Source organism: Sapajus apella, unplaced genomic scaffold, assembly GCF_009761245.1.
Source record: "Sapajus apella isolate SASKATOON/1434 unplaced genomic scaffold, GSC_monkey_1.0 scaffold10, whole genome shotgun sequence".
In the NCBI taxonomy this organism is placed as follows: domain Eukaryota; kingdom Metazoa; phylum Chordata; class Mammalia; order Primates; family Cebidae; genus Sapajus; species Sapajus apella.
This window is the reverse complement of record NW_022436950.1, coordinates 2667785-2681867: the sequence shown is the minus strand read 5'-3', so window position 1 is coordinate 2681867 and position 14083 is coordinate 2667785. Positions and strand designations below refer to the sequence as shown.

The 14083-nt window shown below is 49.4% G+C and overlaps 1 protein-coding gene and 1 long non-coding RNA gene across 49 annotated transcripts in view; one reads left to right on the top strand and one right to left on the bottom strand.

Moving 5' to 3' along the window:
- Positions 1–14083, top strand: part of LRRFIP1 (LRR binding FLII interacting protein 1) — a 159744-nt gene that overhangs the window by 62971 nt on the left and 82690 nt on the right. For 11 of the 48 annotated variants that reach the window (XM_032277814.1, XM_032277808.1, XM_032277805.1 and 8 more), the window contains exon 1: positions 9234–9562. The exons of 35 other annotated variants lie outside the window; for them this stretch is intronic. In XM_032277814.1, coding sequence (XP_032133705.1) covers positions 9497–9562 — 66 coding nt within the window. In that variant the 5' untranslated portion in view covers positions 9234–9496. Of the gene's footprint in view, positions 1–17; positions 569–9233; positions 9563–14083 lie in introns of those variants that run through there. 2 more of the 48 variants (XM_032277778.1, XM_032277806.1) reach the window with 2 other exon arrangements.
- The window catches only part of LOC116551590, a 23674-nt gene continuing 12283 nt past the window's right edge, over positions 2693–14083 (bottom strand). The window contains exon 5 of the long non-coding RNA XR_004269009.1: positions 2693–2704. This is a non-coding gene — a long non-coding RNA (uncharacterized LOC116551590). The remainder of the gene's footprint in view (positions 2705–14083) is intronic.

The window sequence follows — 14083 nt, the reverse complement described above, 5'->3', positions numbered from 1 at the left end:
GGGCATCTTGGATGCAGGTACAGGTCCCTCTAGATCCAGGGCCACTTGGCAATGTCTGAGACATTTTTGGTTGTAACAGCTAGGGTGAAGAGCACTGCCAGCATCTAGTGGGTGGAGCCAGGAATGCTGCCATCCATCCTGTGATGCACAGGTCAGCTGCCCACAACAAGGAACCCTGCAACTCCAACATCCGTAGTACTGAGGTTGAGGGACCCTGCTCTTCATTCATCTTAGAGTTTCCCAAAAAGCCCAACACCACAGTGATACGGTTGCCACCAGTGGGGAGCTTCAGTGTAATCTCAGCAACTTTTAAAATCAAGCCGGACGGTCAGGTCAGAGAAGTGTTTGGAAAGCCTCCAGTGGGTTTGGGGGCCACGCCCTCTCATCATGCCAAGGCAGCTGCCCAGTGAGGCGCAGGGTATAAAGGTGACGTGGTCAGGAGTGGCTATTTGATCTCCAGTTATTCCAGAATTTCCACTCTTGTGCCAAGCATGTCTCTCCAAATGGCTGCTCTTTGGTGTTCCTTACGCTCCCCGTGAAGTTCAGCTAAGATCTTCATTTTTCAAAGGTGAGGCTTCTTTGTTATATGTCGGAGTCTTCTCCAAAGATATCAGATTTGTACAAATGGATGGCATTTTTCTGCAGTCGAATAGTTGATGACTTTTCTTTGAAGTATATTTCAAGGGCCAGAGTGCAAAGGGGCAAACCCTTCTATTAGAGTGGGGGCCTATGTTTTTAATGTTGTGCCAAAGTGTGTTTTAGCCTTTGTTTCCCTCTATGGATATTCATTTTCTTGGAAAGATCATCTTAGGGATGCTGTTTTAGGGATTTCTGTACCTTCAGCTGGAAGGATGCTCACAGTTCCTGATGTTCGTGTCTGCCCTTCAGTCAGGCAGTCTGCAAGCCAAGCTGCTTAGTGGCAGTGCTTTGCTTTTAAACCTCTGAATACATCTTGAGTACCTTAAACTTCCCTGTATGCTATGGTTACTGTTTAAATTCAGATTAGAAAGTCCTATCCTCCCCACTTTTCTTTTTTTATGAATGACATTTATCAATGACATTTGTAGCGTGGCTGATTTCTGAAGTTTTCAGATAGTAGCGTAAAGATTTATTTCATGGCTCTGATTGTCGAGAACACTCTGTCTTTTCTAGAATGTTAAACTCATAGGCAGGATTACTGAGGCAAAGCCAAATAAATGAGGGAATCCCTGGAAAAAATATATTGCTTTTATTTTGTATCAAAATTGCCATTTTTTTGGCCAGGGGTGGTGGCTTACACCTGGAATCCCAGCACTTTGGGAGGTTGAGACAGGTGGATTGCTAGAGGCCAGGAGTTTGAGACCAACATGGTGAAACCCCATCTCTACTACAAATATCAAAATAATTAGCCAGGCGTGGTGGCACACACCTGTAGTCCCCAGCTACCCGTGAGGCTGAAACAGGAGAATCACTTGAATCCAGGAGGCAGAAGCTGCAGTGAGCCGAGATCACACCACTGCACTCCAGTCTGGGCTACAGAGCAAGACTCTATCTCAAATAAAACCCAAAAAAACAAACAACAAAATAAAAACAAAGAAAGAAATTGCCACTTTCTATTCCTAAGTATAGATTGAAGCATTTGATTGCTTTCTTCTCAGTGGGTGTACTGTTAGCTGATGGATACAGTTGTTAAGGATAAAGCTTGTTTTCCCATGTCACTATCTATTCTTAACATTTTAAATGAACTATTCTGAGAGCCTGTACAGATTTTTTTTCTTCACAGGAGAGTTACCTTAAGGGACTTTTCAAAATCTGTGCCTATATGACTGAGAAATACATAATGGATTTTAGCTGTCATGTTTTTTAGAAGGTAATTGGTAGATATTTACAGTGCGTCATGTTCATGAAAAACAGAAATGGGCCTGGTGTGGTGGCTCACTCCTGTAACCCCAACACTTTGGGAGGCCAAGGTGGGAAAATTGCTTGAGCCTAGGATTTTGAGATCAGCCTGGGAAACATGCTGAAATCCTGTCTCTGAAAAAAAAAAAAAAAAAAAAATAGCCAGGCCTGGTGGTGCACACCTGTGGTCCCAGCTACTCGGGAGGCTAAGTTGGGAGGACTGAGGCCAGGACTAAGTTGAGGCCATTGCACTCCAGCTGGGCAACAGTGCGAGGCCTTGTCTCCCCCAAAATAAACAAACAAAAAAACCCAGAACTGGTTTTCTTAGAGATGCTTTCCTGGAGGTGTTTGTGGCCATTTCCTTGGCTACTGTGTATAGAGGAGGTTTCTGTGGCCACTGTGTCATTATGAGCTTCGGGATCACCAATTCTGTGGGACACATTGGGAAAGCAGATACATTTAAGACTACTATGGACTTATTCCTAAACATTCTTTGAGATGAGCTTAATTCCAGAGTAAAATACTTTAGAAGTTATTTTAAGTACATGTCAGATTGTACCCCAAGGCAATATTATTAGGCATAATGGAACACCATGGAAGGAGCTCAGGTATAGTGCACTTGACTGGGACACATATATTCGAGGCAGGTCCTTCAATATTGAGTCCTCTTGCTCCTCATTCTCCCTCAACTCTGCCATCCACTGTCCCCGCACAGTGGATGTTATCTGCCCTCTCTTGGCCACTTTGGTGTTCTCATTCCCATGCAGGACACAATCAGATCAAATCCTGAGTCACTACATGGTGCTAGCACCTGCAGCTCCCGTCCCTGCTCCCCACCCCATCCTTTGGTCGGCGCCTCTCAGGCCTCACCCCACCCACTCCATCTTTTCTCATTGTCCTTTCAGCTTCCAGACAGTCTCGAGTCTCTTCCATCCTTAAAAACCGACAAACACGTGAATAAATCTCCCCCACGCAAAGCCCATTCCTTGGTCCCACCTTCCTTCAAGGCTGCAGTCTACCATTTATTATACATGCACAACCACAGAAAATGTTTACTTGCCAAATTTTAATGGCAGAATGTAATGACCAGTGTTTCTCTAGTTGCAAATTAAAGTCCTTCCTGACCTTGCTCCCTTCACTCTGTGGATTCCAGGAGACACCTCTATTTTTTGATTCTCTAACTACCCCTTCTCTGTCTTGACTTGTTCTTACACACCTCTTATCCTTCCCACGTAGGTGTCCCAAGGTTCCTTCCTTCAGGCTCCTTTCTGTTCTATGCATGCTGCCTGATTTTAACTAATCGGTATTGTGGGCTGAAGTGCCTGTTAGATACTTCCACTGAGGCTTTCTGCCACCAATTCAAATACAGTTCAACCAAAAATCAAACCCATCACCTTCCTTAGAAAATCTAAAGGGATTTAAAAAGCAAAAAACAAACAATAAAAACCCTCTTAGATGAAAAATAAGTGTGATGAATTGCGGGGTGCTAGGTAGTTATTTAAAAAATATTCTAAAGACATGTTCATTTTAAAAGAGAGTTTCTATTCCCAATTGCTACAAAAGTATAAAATACTGAAGATCAATGAGAATTAATGATAACTCATCAAAGTCCTCCATTTTGTTAGGAAAACCATTCATCCACCTATCTATCTACCCACCCATCAGTTATAAGGCGCCTACCATGTTCTAAGCGGTGAGAACATGCTCTTACTCGGGAAAGCCCATTCATAGCCTGGGGGTGGGGGCTGAGAGTGGTGGTAGGGGAGGTTCAGTTCGTACCCCGATCACAGGGCAGCTGTGGGAAGGCAGCATGGTGCCATGTGTAAGCCTGGCACTGCAGCTGCGTTGAATGCTAGGGACATGCTCCCTGTTGCTTTCCAGATGCTCTTGCTCTTCTCTTCACCAGAGGCAGTCGGGACCCTGGCCTAAGGGCCAAGTACACTTTGCACCTAAGCTGGACCAGCTGGCCATGGGTACCACCTTCTTTGCAGACAGAAGGCAGGGTCTGGCTCCCCTGCTTGGTGCTCCTACCAATACCCCTGGCCTTACTGGGAGATCCAGCTCCTGGCATTGACCTTAGTGTGTGCCCTATTTTGCCAATGCCTCTGGAGTGGGAAGTGTGGTCACTGGTCTACCAGGAAGACAGCTAAGGGCATTCACTGAGTCCATGTGATGACTGTCGGCTCCCAGTGAGGCCCCGGGATGGCTGGGAGGAAGGGAGCAACCCTGCATCAGGTGGCGTGCTGATGGTGCATTCCATCATGTGTGCTAAGTAAAGGCTGAGGGGACCTGGGTTACAAACCCAGCTTCACTCTTCCAACATGCATCTGTGGACAAGTTCCATAATTTTTGTGAGCCTCAGTGTGCAGATAAAGTGCGTTGTAAACTGAAAGGTGCTGTGCATTCAGGTGATCATTTCATGAGCCACACATCTAATAAATGTGTTTTTAGATATTAGTCAAAGGGAACCAAATTGGCCAGGTGCAGTGGCTCACACCTGTAATCCCAGCACTTTGGGAGGCTGAGATGGGTGGATCACTTGAGGTCAAGAGTTGGAGACTGTTCTGGCCAACACGGTGAATCACTGCCACTACTAAAAATACAAAATTAGCTGGGTGTGGTGGCCCATGCCTATAATTCCAGCTACTTAGGAGGCTGAGTCAGGAGAACTGCTTGAACCTGGGAGGCAGAGGCTGCAGTGAGCCAAGATCATGCCACTGCACTCCAGCCTGAGTGGCAGAGCAAAACTTCATCTCAAAAAGAAAAAGAAAAAAGGATCCAAATAAAGCAATAACATGAATGTAAGCTCATGGTTTGTAGAAGTTATTTAATGATATTTATTCTGTTGTAATCAATATGGCTAGTGATTCATGTTCATGAAAAACAGACGTTAGGGCTCTGATTTAGAAAAATGACATCATGTTAGTTACCTGACTAATGGGGAGGCTGAGAGCCACTGTGTCCTCCCCATCTGCCCTCAGCCTTGCACTGCCCTCCCTGTAAGGGTTTGTCTCTGCAGCCCCAAACCACAGCGGGAGGCACAGCTAGTGAACCAAGCAACAGACCAGTACCATGGAGACAAAGTAAACCAAGTCTGGGTGTGGCCCCAAATTGGTTAACTGTTCTGGCATTTTCTGGTAAGCTACGATTCTGATGTTCCTAGAACAAAGTCAGCCCATTCTATTTGCCTTTTGTTCTTTTCTCAGGAGTCTCCTACACTTCTGAGAATGGGTTTTTAGATTTCAGACATTTAATTTTCATTGAGAGGGCACAGAGGAAGGCAAAATGATATCATGAGCCTGGTAACTTTTAAGGATGCCCTCTGAGACAGTCAGACCTGTCACAAAACCCAAAGCACCCTCTCAGTGCAGAAACTCTGGACTTAACCAGTGATGACGGGAGGTTAGTTCTGTGTGTCTGCAGGCAATCACCTGCAGTTTGGAAGAGGCCAGAAATTCCAAGGCACTTGTTAGAAGGGGCTGTCTTGTTAGAAGGGGCTTTCAGTAAGGGATCATCCTTACTGAAAAAAGGAGGAAGTCAAGCCCTGGTCATTGCCCTCACAGCTCTTTAGTTAAGACCCTGGGCCCCACACTGGCATGGTCCAGATGTACCTTTTTTTTTTTTTTTAATTTTTTTTAGATAGCGTCTCACTCTGTCTCCCAGGCTGAAGTGCAGTGGCATGATCTTGGCTTACTGGAACCCCCACCTCCCGGGTTCAAGTGATTCTCATGGCCTGGCCTCCTGAAAAGCTGAGATTACAGACATGCATCACAACACCCAGCTAATTTTTGTATTTTTAATAAAGACAGTGTTTTGCCATGTTGCCCAGGCTGGTCTCGAACTCCTGGGTTCAGGTGATCCACCCACCTGAGCCTCCCAAAGTGCTGGGATTACAGGTGTGAATCACTGCACCTGGGCCCCAGATGCACCCTCTTCTGAGGTTGCACCACCCCCCTGCCCCCACCACCCCTCACGCTGCCCAGACCTTTCCAAAGTGCCCTCGGGTTTTTTCTGCTAACCTTCCTGAGAATGAAAACCTGGGGATTCTCGCCTGGCTTTTTTCAGACTCTTCGGTGGTTTTAGTTTTGTCTTCAAGGTGAAGAATTTAATATGACTCTGCCAAGCCATCTTTAGAGCTGTGAGTACTGGGATGAACATTTTGTGTACCTCCGTGTTTCTATAAAATGCCACCTTTCAGAGCCACACCCACACCTTGACTTCTGACTGGGTGTTCCCAGAGTCATGTTTGTGGGTTCCAGTCACCCATTCACCACCCTCACAATTGACCTTGCTATAAGTTTTAAAAAAAAAAAAAAGGCTGGGGGTGGGAAGGAAGACTGCATCAGAAGGGGGCTTGAAGAAGGGGACATTAAAGTTATTTGTATTACTTAGGTTGGTGTAAAAGTAATTGCATTTCTTGCCATTAATTTTAATGGCAAAAACCACAATTGTTTTTGCACCATCCTAATAAAACTGGAAGGCAACTGTGGACCCTCTACACTTTATTCCTGGGGCTCTGAGATCTAAAAACACCAAGAAAAATGTATTAGCATTCGACTTACAGAATAGACTCTGCTCTTGAGCTGAGAATGGTTCTGAGACCATCCACCTCATAGGACTGGCTGGGCTGAAACCCAAGTCAGCATGTAGCATCCTCCCATCTAGAAGGGCCTTAGAACAACAATTTTCTTTAATATGCTACTGCTTAGTGGAATCAGAAACCAACGATTACTTTTTTATTGCTGGTAATGTTCGTTTGTTCCTGGGACTAAGACTCATGAGTTCGCTGCTTCTTACTCCGTGACTGTCCTGGCATGGTCCCCTCCCTGCCACCTACATCCTCTGCAGCAGCCCCTCCCATAGCTTTTGTGGCGGGCAATGGGTTTGTTCTCTTCCCTGGGCTGCCCAGTCTCGCTGCCTGGCTCATCCCAGTGCTTGGCCTGGTGCCCAGCTTCCTTCCGGCTATGGAGGAGGAGGAGGAGGCCTAGCACCTTGAATTGGGACACCTGCTAAGGCGACTCATCTGGAAAAGAAGGGACTCCAGAAGCAGCAAGACAGGTGCTGGTTTGCTTTTTACTGGACTCCCAGGACACCGGGCACCAGGCTAGCAGGGCAGCTCAACCTGACTGTGCCCAGCAGGATCCCCGTGTTAGGGCCTTTGGTCCTCACCCTTACAGGGGGCACTGTCATTATCGCCAGCATATTTTGGATGAAACTCCGGGCACAGAAACTAAGCAGCTTGCTCAATATCCCTTAGTGAGTAGCAGGGCCAGCACCTGAACAAGGTGGCTTAATTCCAGAGCCCACTTCTTAATCCCTTCCCTGTATGGTTTTCAGAAGCTGATAACTAGCAATTGACTGGTGGCCTGGGGAGTAGGAAAATGTGTCTCATGGCAATTACAGGTGTCTTCAGGCACTGCCTCTTGGACAGCCCAAAGGAATGAAGCCAGTCCCAGTGCCCTGCTCTGGAAGATGTGGTGACAGGGTTTGGGGTGTTGAGTAGCTTGAGAATCTGCCTATCTAGATCAGAATATTCAAACTCAAGTCTGTTTTATTAATGGGTTATCATTCTCATCAGTGAAGTTGTGGCCACTGATAAAAGTCTAACTGCTTTCTACAATAAATTCCCAGGGAACATTTAAAATTATTTTCTCCAAATAATTGCACTTTATACAATCAAGAATTGTTATAGGCCAGGTGCGGTGACTCACACCAGTAATCCCAGCTCCTTACGAGGCTGAGGTAGATCACTTGAGGTCAGGAGTTCAAAACCAGCCTGACAAACATGGTGAAAACCCCATCTCTACCTAAAATACAAAAATGAGCCGGGCGTGGTGGCAAGCACCTGTAATCCCAGCTACTCAGGAGGCTGAGGCAGCAGAATTCCATGAACCTGGGAGTTGGAGACTGCAGTGAGCTGAGATAGCGGTGCTGCACTTCAGCCTGAGAGACAGAGGGAGACTCCGTTTCAAAAAACAGAGAGAGAGAATTGTTATAACAACATTTAAAGAAGTTTTATAGGGAGAAAACAAACTATTAAAAGGTAGGGGTTGCATTTTCTTTGCAAGTTGCTTTTGTGAGCCTGAGATGCTGTCAATCAGACACCTTGGCTTCTGTTCCATCTTAAGTTGAATCCGGTGAGTTTCTTCCCCAGCGGTTCTCCATGCCTTTGCTCAGCCCCTTTTCCTTCGCCCCCATCCCTCCCAAGTCGGCTCCTCAGCACCCATTTTCCCTGGCGCACACCCTCCTGACTACCCCTGACTGCAGAGCCCCCGCGCTGAAGCCCTGGGTCCGGGTCACGGCGGGAAGATGAGTGCGCACAGGCGCGCGCTCACGTTACCAAGTCGGGTCAGCGTGCAGAGAAAAGGAGATTGGGAACGGGGCGGCGGTGGGGGGCTGTAAAATGTAAATGTGCTTTAAATTTTACATTTCCTGCCCTGGCCAGGACAGGCTGATGTTCTGATTATAATCCGAGTCGTCCCGTCGCTTCTGCCCCCAGCCTGGCAAGGGGGTACCGCTTCCTACAGGACTTACACTTTGAGTGACTAGGGCGTTGGGTGCCTGCAGGAGGCGCGGGCTGGAGCCCCCCCGGGGGGAGACCGGCGCCTGCCACCGTCGGTCGCAGCCTGGACGGTGCGGACCCTGGGCTCTGCGACGCTGGATCGGCCACAGCAGCTCGCACCCATGCCCTGCAGGCTTGTTCCCCCCACGGGCCGCCGCACCGGGCGGAGGAGGGGGTCTGTGTGCGCCCAGCTGCGTCGTCCTGCAAGCCGGCCCTTCTCGGGGTGCCGCGTTAGCTGGGTGCCCGGCCGGCAGGTGCGGGGTGGGGCTGGGGCCGAGGCTTCTGCGTCCGGGAAGTTCTGCTGGGCCTGAGGGTGACGGACGTCGGAGGACCGGGAGCGCAGCCCTCGCCCCGCCCCGGGAGGAGACCCCTCTTCGGGCCGACATCTGCCTGGCGCGGCGTCTCCCCGAGCGCCCGCTTCCCACGCCCGCCGCTGATTCAGGTCGCCGCGGGTGGAGCTGCGGCCGGGGCGGGAGGGGTCTTTTCCTACAGGTTGTCTTTGCGACTGCGGCTGGAGGGGTGGGCAGTGATAGCGGGGCGGGCCCGGACCGGGCAAGGGAGGTCCCTCCGGGACGGGGAGGGGCGGGGCAGGGGCGGGGCAAGGGAGGTCTCTCCGGGGAGGGGCGGGGCAGGGGCGGGGCAAGGGAGGTCTCTCCGGGGAGGGGCGGGGCCTGGGTGGGCGGAGCCGGCAGGACACTCCGAGGCGGTGCGGGGGGACAGGGCGGGGCGGGCGGGGGGGAGGTGGGCGGAGGCGCCCGAGCCCCGCCTTCCAGGGCCCCTCCTCCCCCGAGCCCCGCCTCCCCCGAGCCCCGCCCGCCCCGGCCCGGCTCTGCCCTAGGCCACCTGCGCCCCGCCCCTGCCGGCCGCGCCCCAGCCCGGGACCGCTCCCCGCTCCCCGTCTGGCTGGCTCCCTGCCCCGGAAGCGTGAGCGTTCACTTCGCGGCGAGTGGCTCCGTCTCCGCGGACAGAGCGCGCGCCCCCTGGCCCGGCCGGTGAGGGGCTCCCGGAGCGCTCCCCGAGCGTTTTCCGCCGGTGGAGCGGGCCGAGCCCGGCAGGATGACCAGCCCCGCGGCCGCGCAGAGCCGGGAGATCGACTGCCTGAGCCCGGAAGCGCAGAGGCTGGTGAGAGAAAAGCGCTTCCGAAACTTTCTTTCCTGACCGCGGAGGGCTTTCAGGGGCTTCCTGCTCGTTCCGATGCCAAGGGCAGGCGCAGGTGCCCGGGAGGCGAGGGGTGGGCTCCTTCCGGGGCCCCCCGCACGGTGGGAGCGGGCGCGGCGCGGGTCCGTGAGTGGCCAGCGAGCGGCGCCCCTCGTCCGCCGTGAAGCACGTTTTATTGGGGGACGCCCCTTCCAAGGACGAAAAGGCACATGGTCTCCCCCCACCCGAGGTGATGGGCTCCGGACAAGCTCTGGCCAGGTCTGCGCCCAGTCTAGAGTCACATGGAGCTGCTGGTTTGCTGTTTTAGAAAATGCAGCACCCAGGACCGGGTGCCCAGAGCCGGTGCCCTCACCCCGCGGTTGGGACCAGCGGCGAGTGGCTGCGGCGCTTGAAGCCCTAATCGCGCTCAGCACCTGAAAACCGCCTCCCCGAGGACCCCAGGCCCCACATCCACTTTGGCTGGTCTCCCAGGCCTGCCCAGCCCGGACAGGATCCTGCCTCTGTAGGCTTTTGCCGTTGTCCAGCTCGGTATGCAGTCGTGGGACCTTGGCTGTAGTTCGGCATTAAAATTGAACAGCGGATGAGGCGGGGAGGACTTGCAAGTACATATTTCATGCAGCTTGTGGTTGAACGTAAATGGGAATAAAAGTGAAAGGGTGCACTTTGGAAAAGAAATCTAAAACGCTAGCTTTCCACTGAATCAGGTGTTCGTGGAATCTTGGTAAAAGTATGAGCCCCAAACAATCACTCTTTCATCAGGTGGAAATTAATCATCTGCTGGGCGTGTGTGGAAGATTTAAGATGAATCAGACTGCCTTGACCTTGGGAGACTTACTAGGAAATGCCGGAGAGAGGTGTAGAAATAGGGTCTGGTGAACGCATGCTGAAGAGTCAGTTCTTTGCTTGTCAGAAGGTGGCTGTTTTTTCAATGTCCATTTTAGTGTGGTTTTTCTGTGACCTCATTTAAAACTCTGGCAGTAGGCCAGCCCTTTGGAGCTGGTTTTTATCCCTTCACCTAATTAGTTCCTAGGAGCCTGGAAAGGGAGACCATTGAATCGCCATCAGGAAAGAAGAATGGTGGGCATGTGGCTGCGTGGTGTCCAGGTTCTGAGGAGCAGCCTGGGACACCATAGATGGCAGGAGTGGGTGGAGGTGAAGAGCTGCCTGCTGGGCTGTAGTCCTTGGAGAAGGGAAGAGTAAACATTGACACAGGATGTGAGGAAGCCAGGGACAGGCTGATCAGAAGAGTCGACAGAGGCACACCTGGAGCAGCTAAGGCACTGGCTACAGGGTCTGTTACGTAAGGCTGGGAGCCTCCTGGGCGGGTCTGTGTTCAGATGACTTCTTCCAGATGCTGCTGGGAAGAAGGGAGAGGAAAGTTGGACTGCATCCAACCGAGTAGTCATGTGATCAGCCCTGGTCCACTGTCCCTCACCCCCAGTTCCAGAACCCAGTAAGCCCTGAAGACTGGAAGGTTGGTGTTTTGGTTTGGTTTGGTTTGGTTTGGTTTGGTTTGGTTTGGTTTTATAAGTCTGTGGCAGAATTTTGGCAGTGAGACTTGTCCTGCCCAATGGGGGGAGCTATTTTTGGTCTTCATTTATTCCTCTCAGTGTGAATTTTCATGCGTTTCTCTGCAGTCTTGTTGATGTCTTTGATTAAGGGCTGCTACTATGGGTCGTACCAGAATATATGGTATATGCGTCTTACTACATTTCTAACGTCCAAAAATACTGAATTCTGAAGCATGGCCCCAAGGGTTTATAGTAAAAAATCGTGAACCTGTAGGGGCTTTTCTTGGTAAATGGTCGCAAAAGCTTTATCAGAGTGAGACATGGTGAACAAAAGCAAAACATAGTTCCTGTTAAGAGGTTAATGGTTAGGTAGGGAAGGAAATGTGCTGAGTGGTGATAGGAATTGGGGTTCACCATGGGTGGGGGTATGTTGGAAGGGGTGTCACCCAGTGGCTCCCTTGGGCCATGGGCTGGGTATACCCACGGGAGAGTTGTAGTGGATGTTTCACACTGTTTTGTGCCAGTTCGTGTTCTGTATTGTGTCCGTGGGTTCAGAGATGGGTCTCCTGTGGAGAGGAGGGACTGGGGACCGCATCCATTTGGACGAGAGCTGGGTTGTTCGGAGGAAGTAGATTTGGTGAATTCCACCTAAACTAGAAGACAAAAGTAGGATCTGTGTGGGAGCTTGGGCTTCAGCAAGTGGGCGCCGGCCCTGGAGCTGTAGGAGAGGCTCCAATGGGGACAGTGGAGAAACTGCATTTCTTCAGCTTTTGTAACTTCCCTGTGTTTGCGATGACTTGTGTCACCCCACTCTCTTTCCACATACTGATTAGCACCCAGCCTTTCTAAATGACCAGCACCGGGAGAGGGCTGTTAGGGGAGACCACGCACACACATTCTCCCAATTCCCATCTCATTATAGGTAATTGGCCCAGGGTCCCCAGGTCTGGGAGAGTGGGAGTCTTGACCAATGTGGGGATGAAGTTGGCAGAAGGCGGGCTGGCTCTGCTCTAGCTCAGTCTGAGATGGTAGAACCTGGAATCATATGGTGTGTTTTAGGTATGTCATTTCCCCAGGCAGGTAAGATAGAAATATAGTAAGGTAGGTCTTTTCTAATAGTATTGAGAGTGTCCTACTGGGGCAAAGATGGAGACTAAATTTCCCTTTTCCTTTAAGAGGCAGTTTCTGTTCACCCTGAACTCATATCATGCAGCGGAAGCCTCCTTAGCAAATTTCAAAAAACCCTGCAGTCTCAACTGCCACTTATGCTGAGCACAGGAAATCAAGTTATTTATAGTTGCAAAATGTGTTTCAGCGAAGTTGATTGGAGCGTTACCTGATTAGAGTGAGATTCTTATCCAATCCCTACAGAATTGTGAGGCTAAATGTTGGTACAGTGTGTTTGCTCCTCAAAAGGCAATGTCCAAGAGGAATTTCTTATCCCCGAAAAATCAGGCTGTGTGACTCAGCAAAGGAATTGTTTATGCCTGGTTACTCATATGCCAGTGCTTCCAAAATATCTGCTCATATTTAAAGGAGTACTCTTGAAGCCCCAGAGGCGATAATGTTTAGATTACTAACCTGTTCTCCAATCAGTGAGTCTGTTACATCTCACTATATGTTAGACATGGGACAGGAGAAGAGGATTTTTATTACCTTACTGTTTTTACTAGAGGCTGTCCAAATTTGAGTTTTGTTTTGTTTTTTTTAATAAAGAAGCTTATTTTCATGGAATGGACTTACTAGAACTTTCATTATTCAGACTACCTAGATAAAATTAAGTAAATTCATTTCTTTATCCCAAATTAAATATTTTGACTACATGCAAGATTTAATCATTCAAAATTGCCATGTATTTGATTATAGACCAGTAGTATAATCCCCCTGTCCCCGGCCAGATTCCAAAACAATAAACCAAAACACACATACACCCAGCAACACAAATGATACCTATTCTGGGACTCACTCCTTCATTTTGGAAAGGGCCAGTGCTTCAAGTGGTTTCTCCTTGGTATTGTAACTTTACAAGTTTAAAATTAGTTAAGTAGTTTCTCCTTGAATCTAAAGTACAACTACTTTGTAGTAGAGAGGTAATTTATCTTAAATCACTATCAGGAAGATTTAATTTTAACCAAAATGTTTCATTTATGTGTTTGTATAATGAAGATGATCAAAGCAACACCACTTGTGAGCCTTCCCTCTTTTTAATTGTCTGTGGGAAGTGGGTGGATTTTTCTAGGGAAAGGAGTGGGCTCTCTGTGTGGGTTGGGAACCTCTGCCCGCCTCCTCTGATGTTTCCCCAGGGGCACTTTTTCCTGCTGCTCTGCTAGGTGGGTGCCTTAGCATGCTTGTCTTCTCATTGTGCTTCTAAACTTCTCTGAACCGGATTTATACTCAGGTCAGTAACTGTCAAAGAAGATACTAAGTAGTAAAAGTAGCTAACATTTACCAAACCCCTGCTGCATCTACCTGGTGTTTTATATGAAGGTCTTCCCTAACCCTTGCCATAACCTCATGGGGAGCAGTTTTCTCTCCATTTTTCAGATAAAGAGGAAACTGAAGCCCAGAAAGGTCAGGGACTTTCCAAGCCCTCACAGTTGGTCAGCAGCGGAGCCAGTTCAGATCCAGGCCTGCTGACTGGAAACTGGTACTGATAACTCTCACCACTGTACACAGTGCTGCAGGCAGGGGCTGGCAGGTAGTCAACGTGCAAGACATAGCTGTGGCTGCTGCTGCCACTGTTGTCTGCTTTTCTTTGCAGCCCTGCTGTCCCATACCCCAGAATTGAGGCTAAAGGATTTCTCTTTACTAAAGCTGCCTCTTAGGGCAGAAGTCCCTGTCCTGAATGCATACTGAGAAGTCTTCACTCTATCACACTTTTCTGTTCTCTGCCTGGGCATTCATTTCCAGACAGAATAGAGCAGTCAGTCAGTGAACTTTCTCTTCTTTTTTTTTTTTTTTTTTTTTTTTTTTT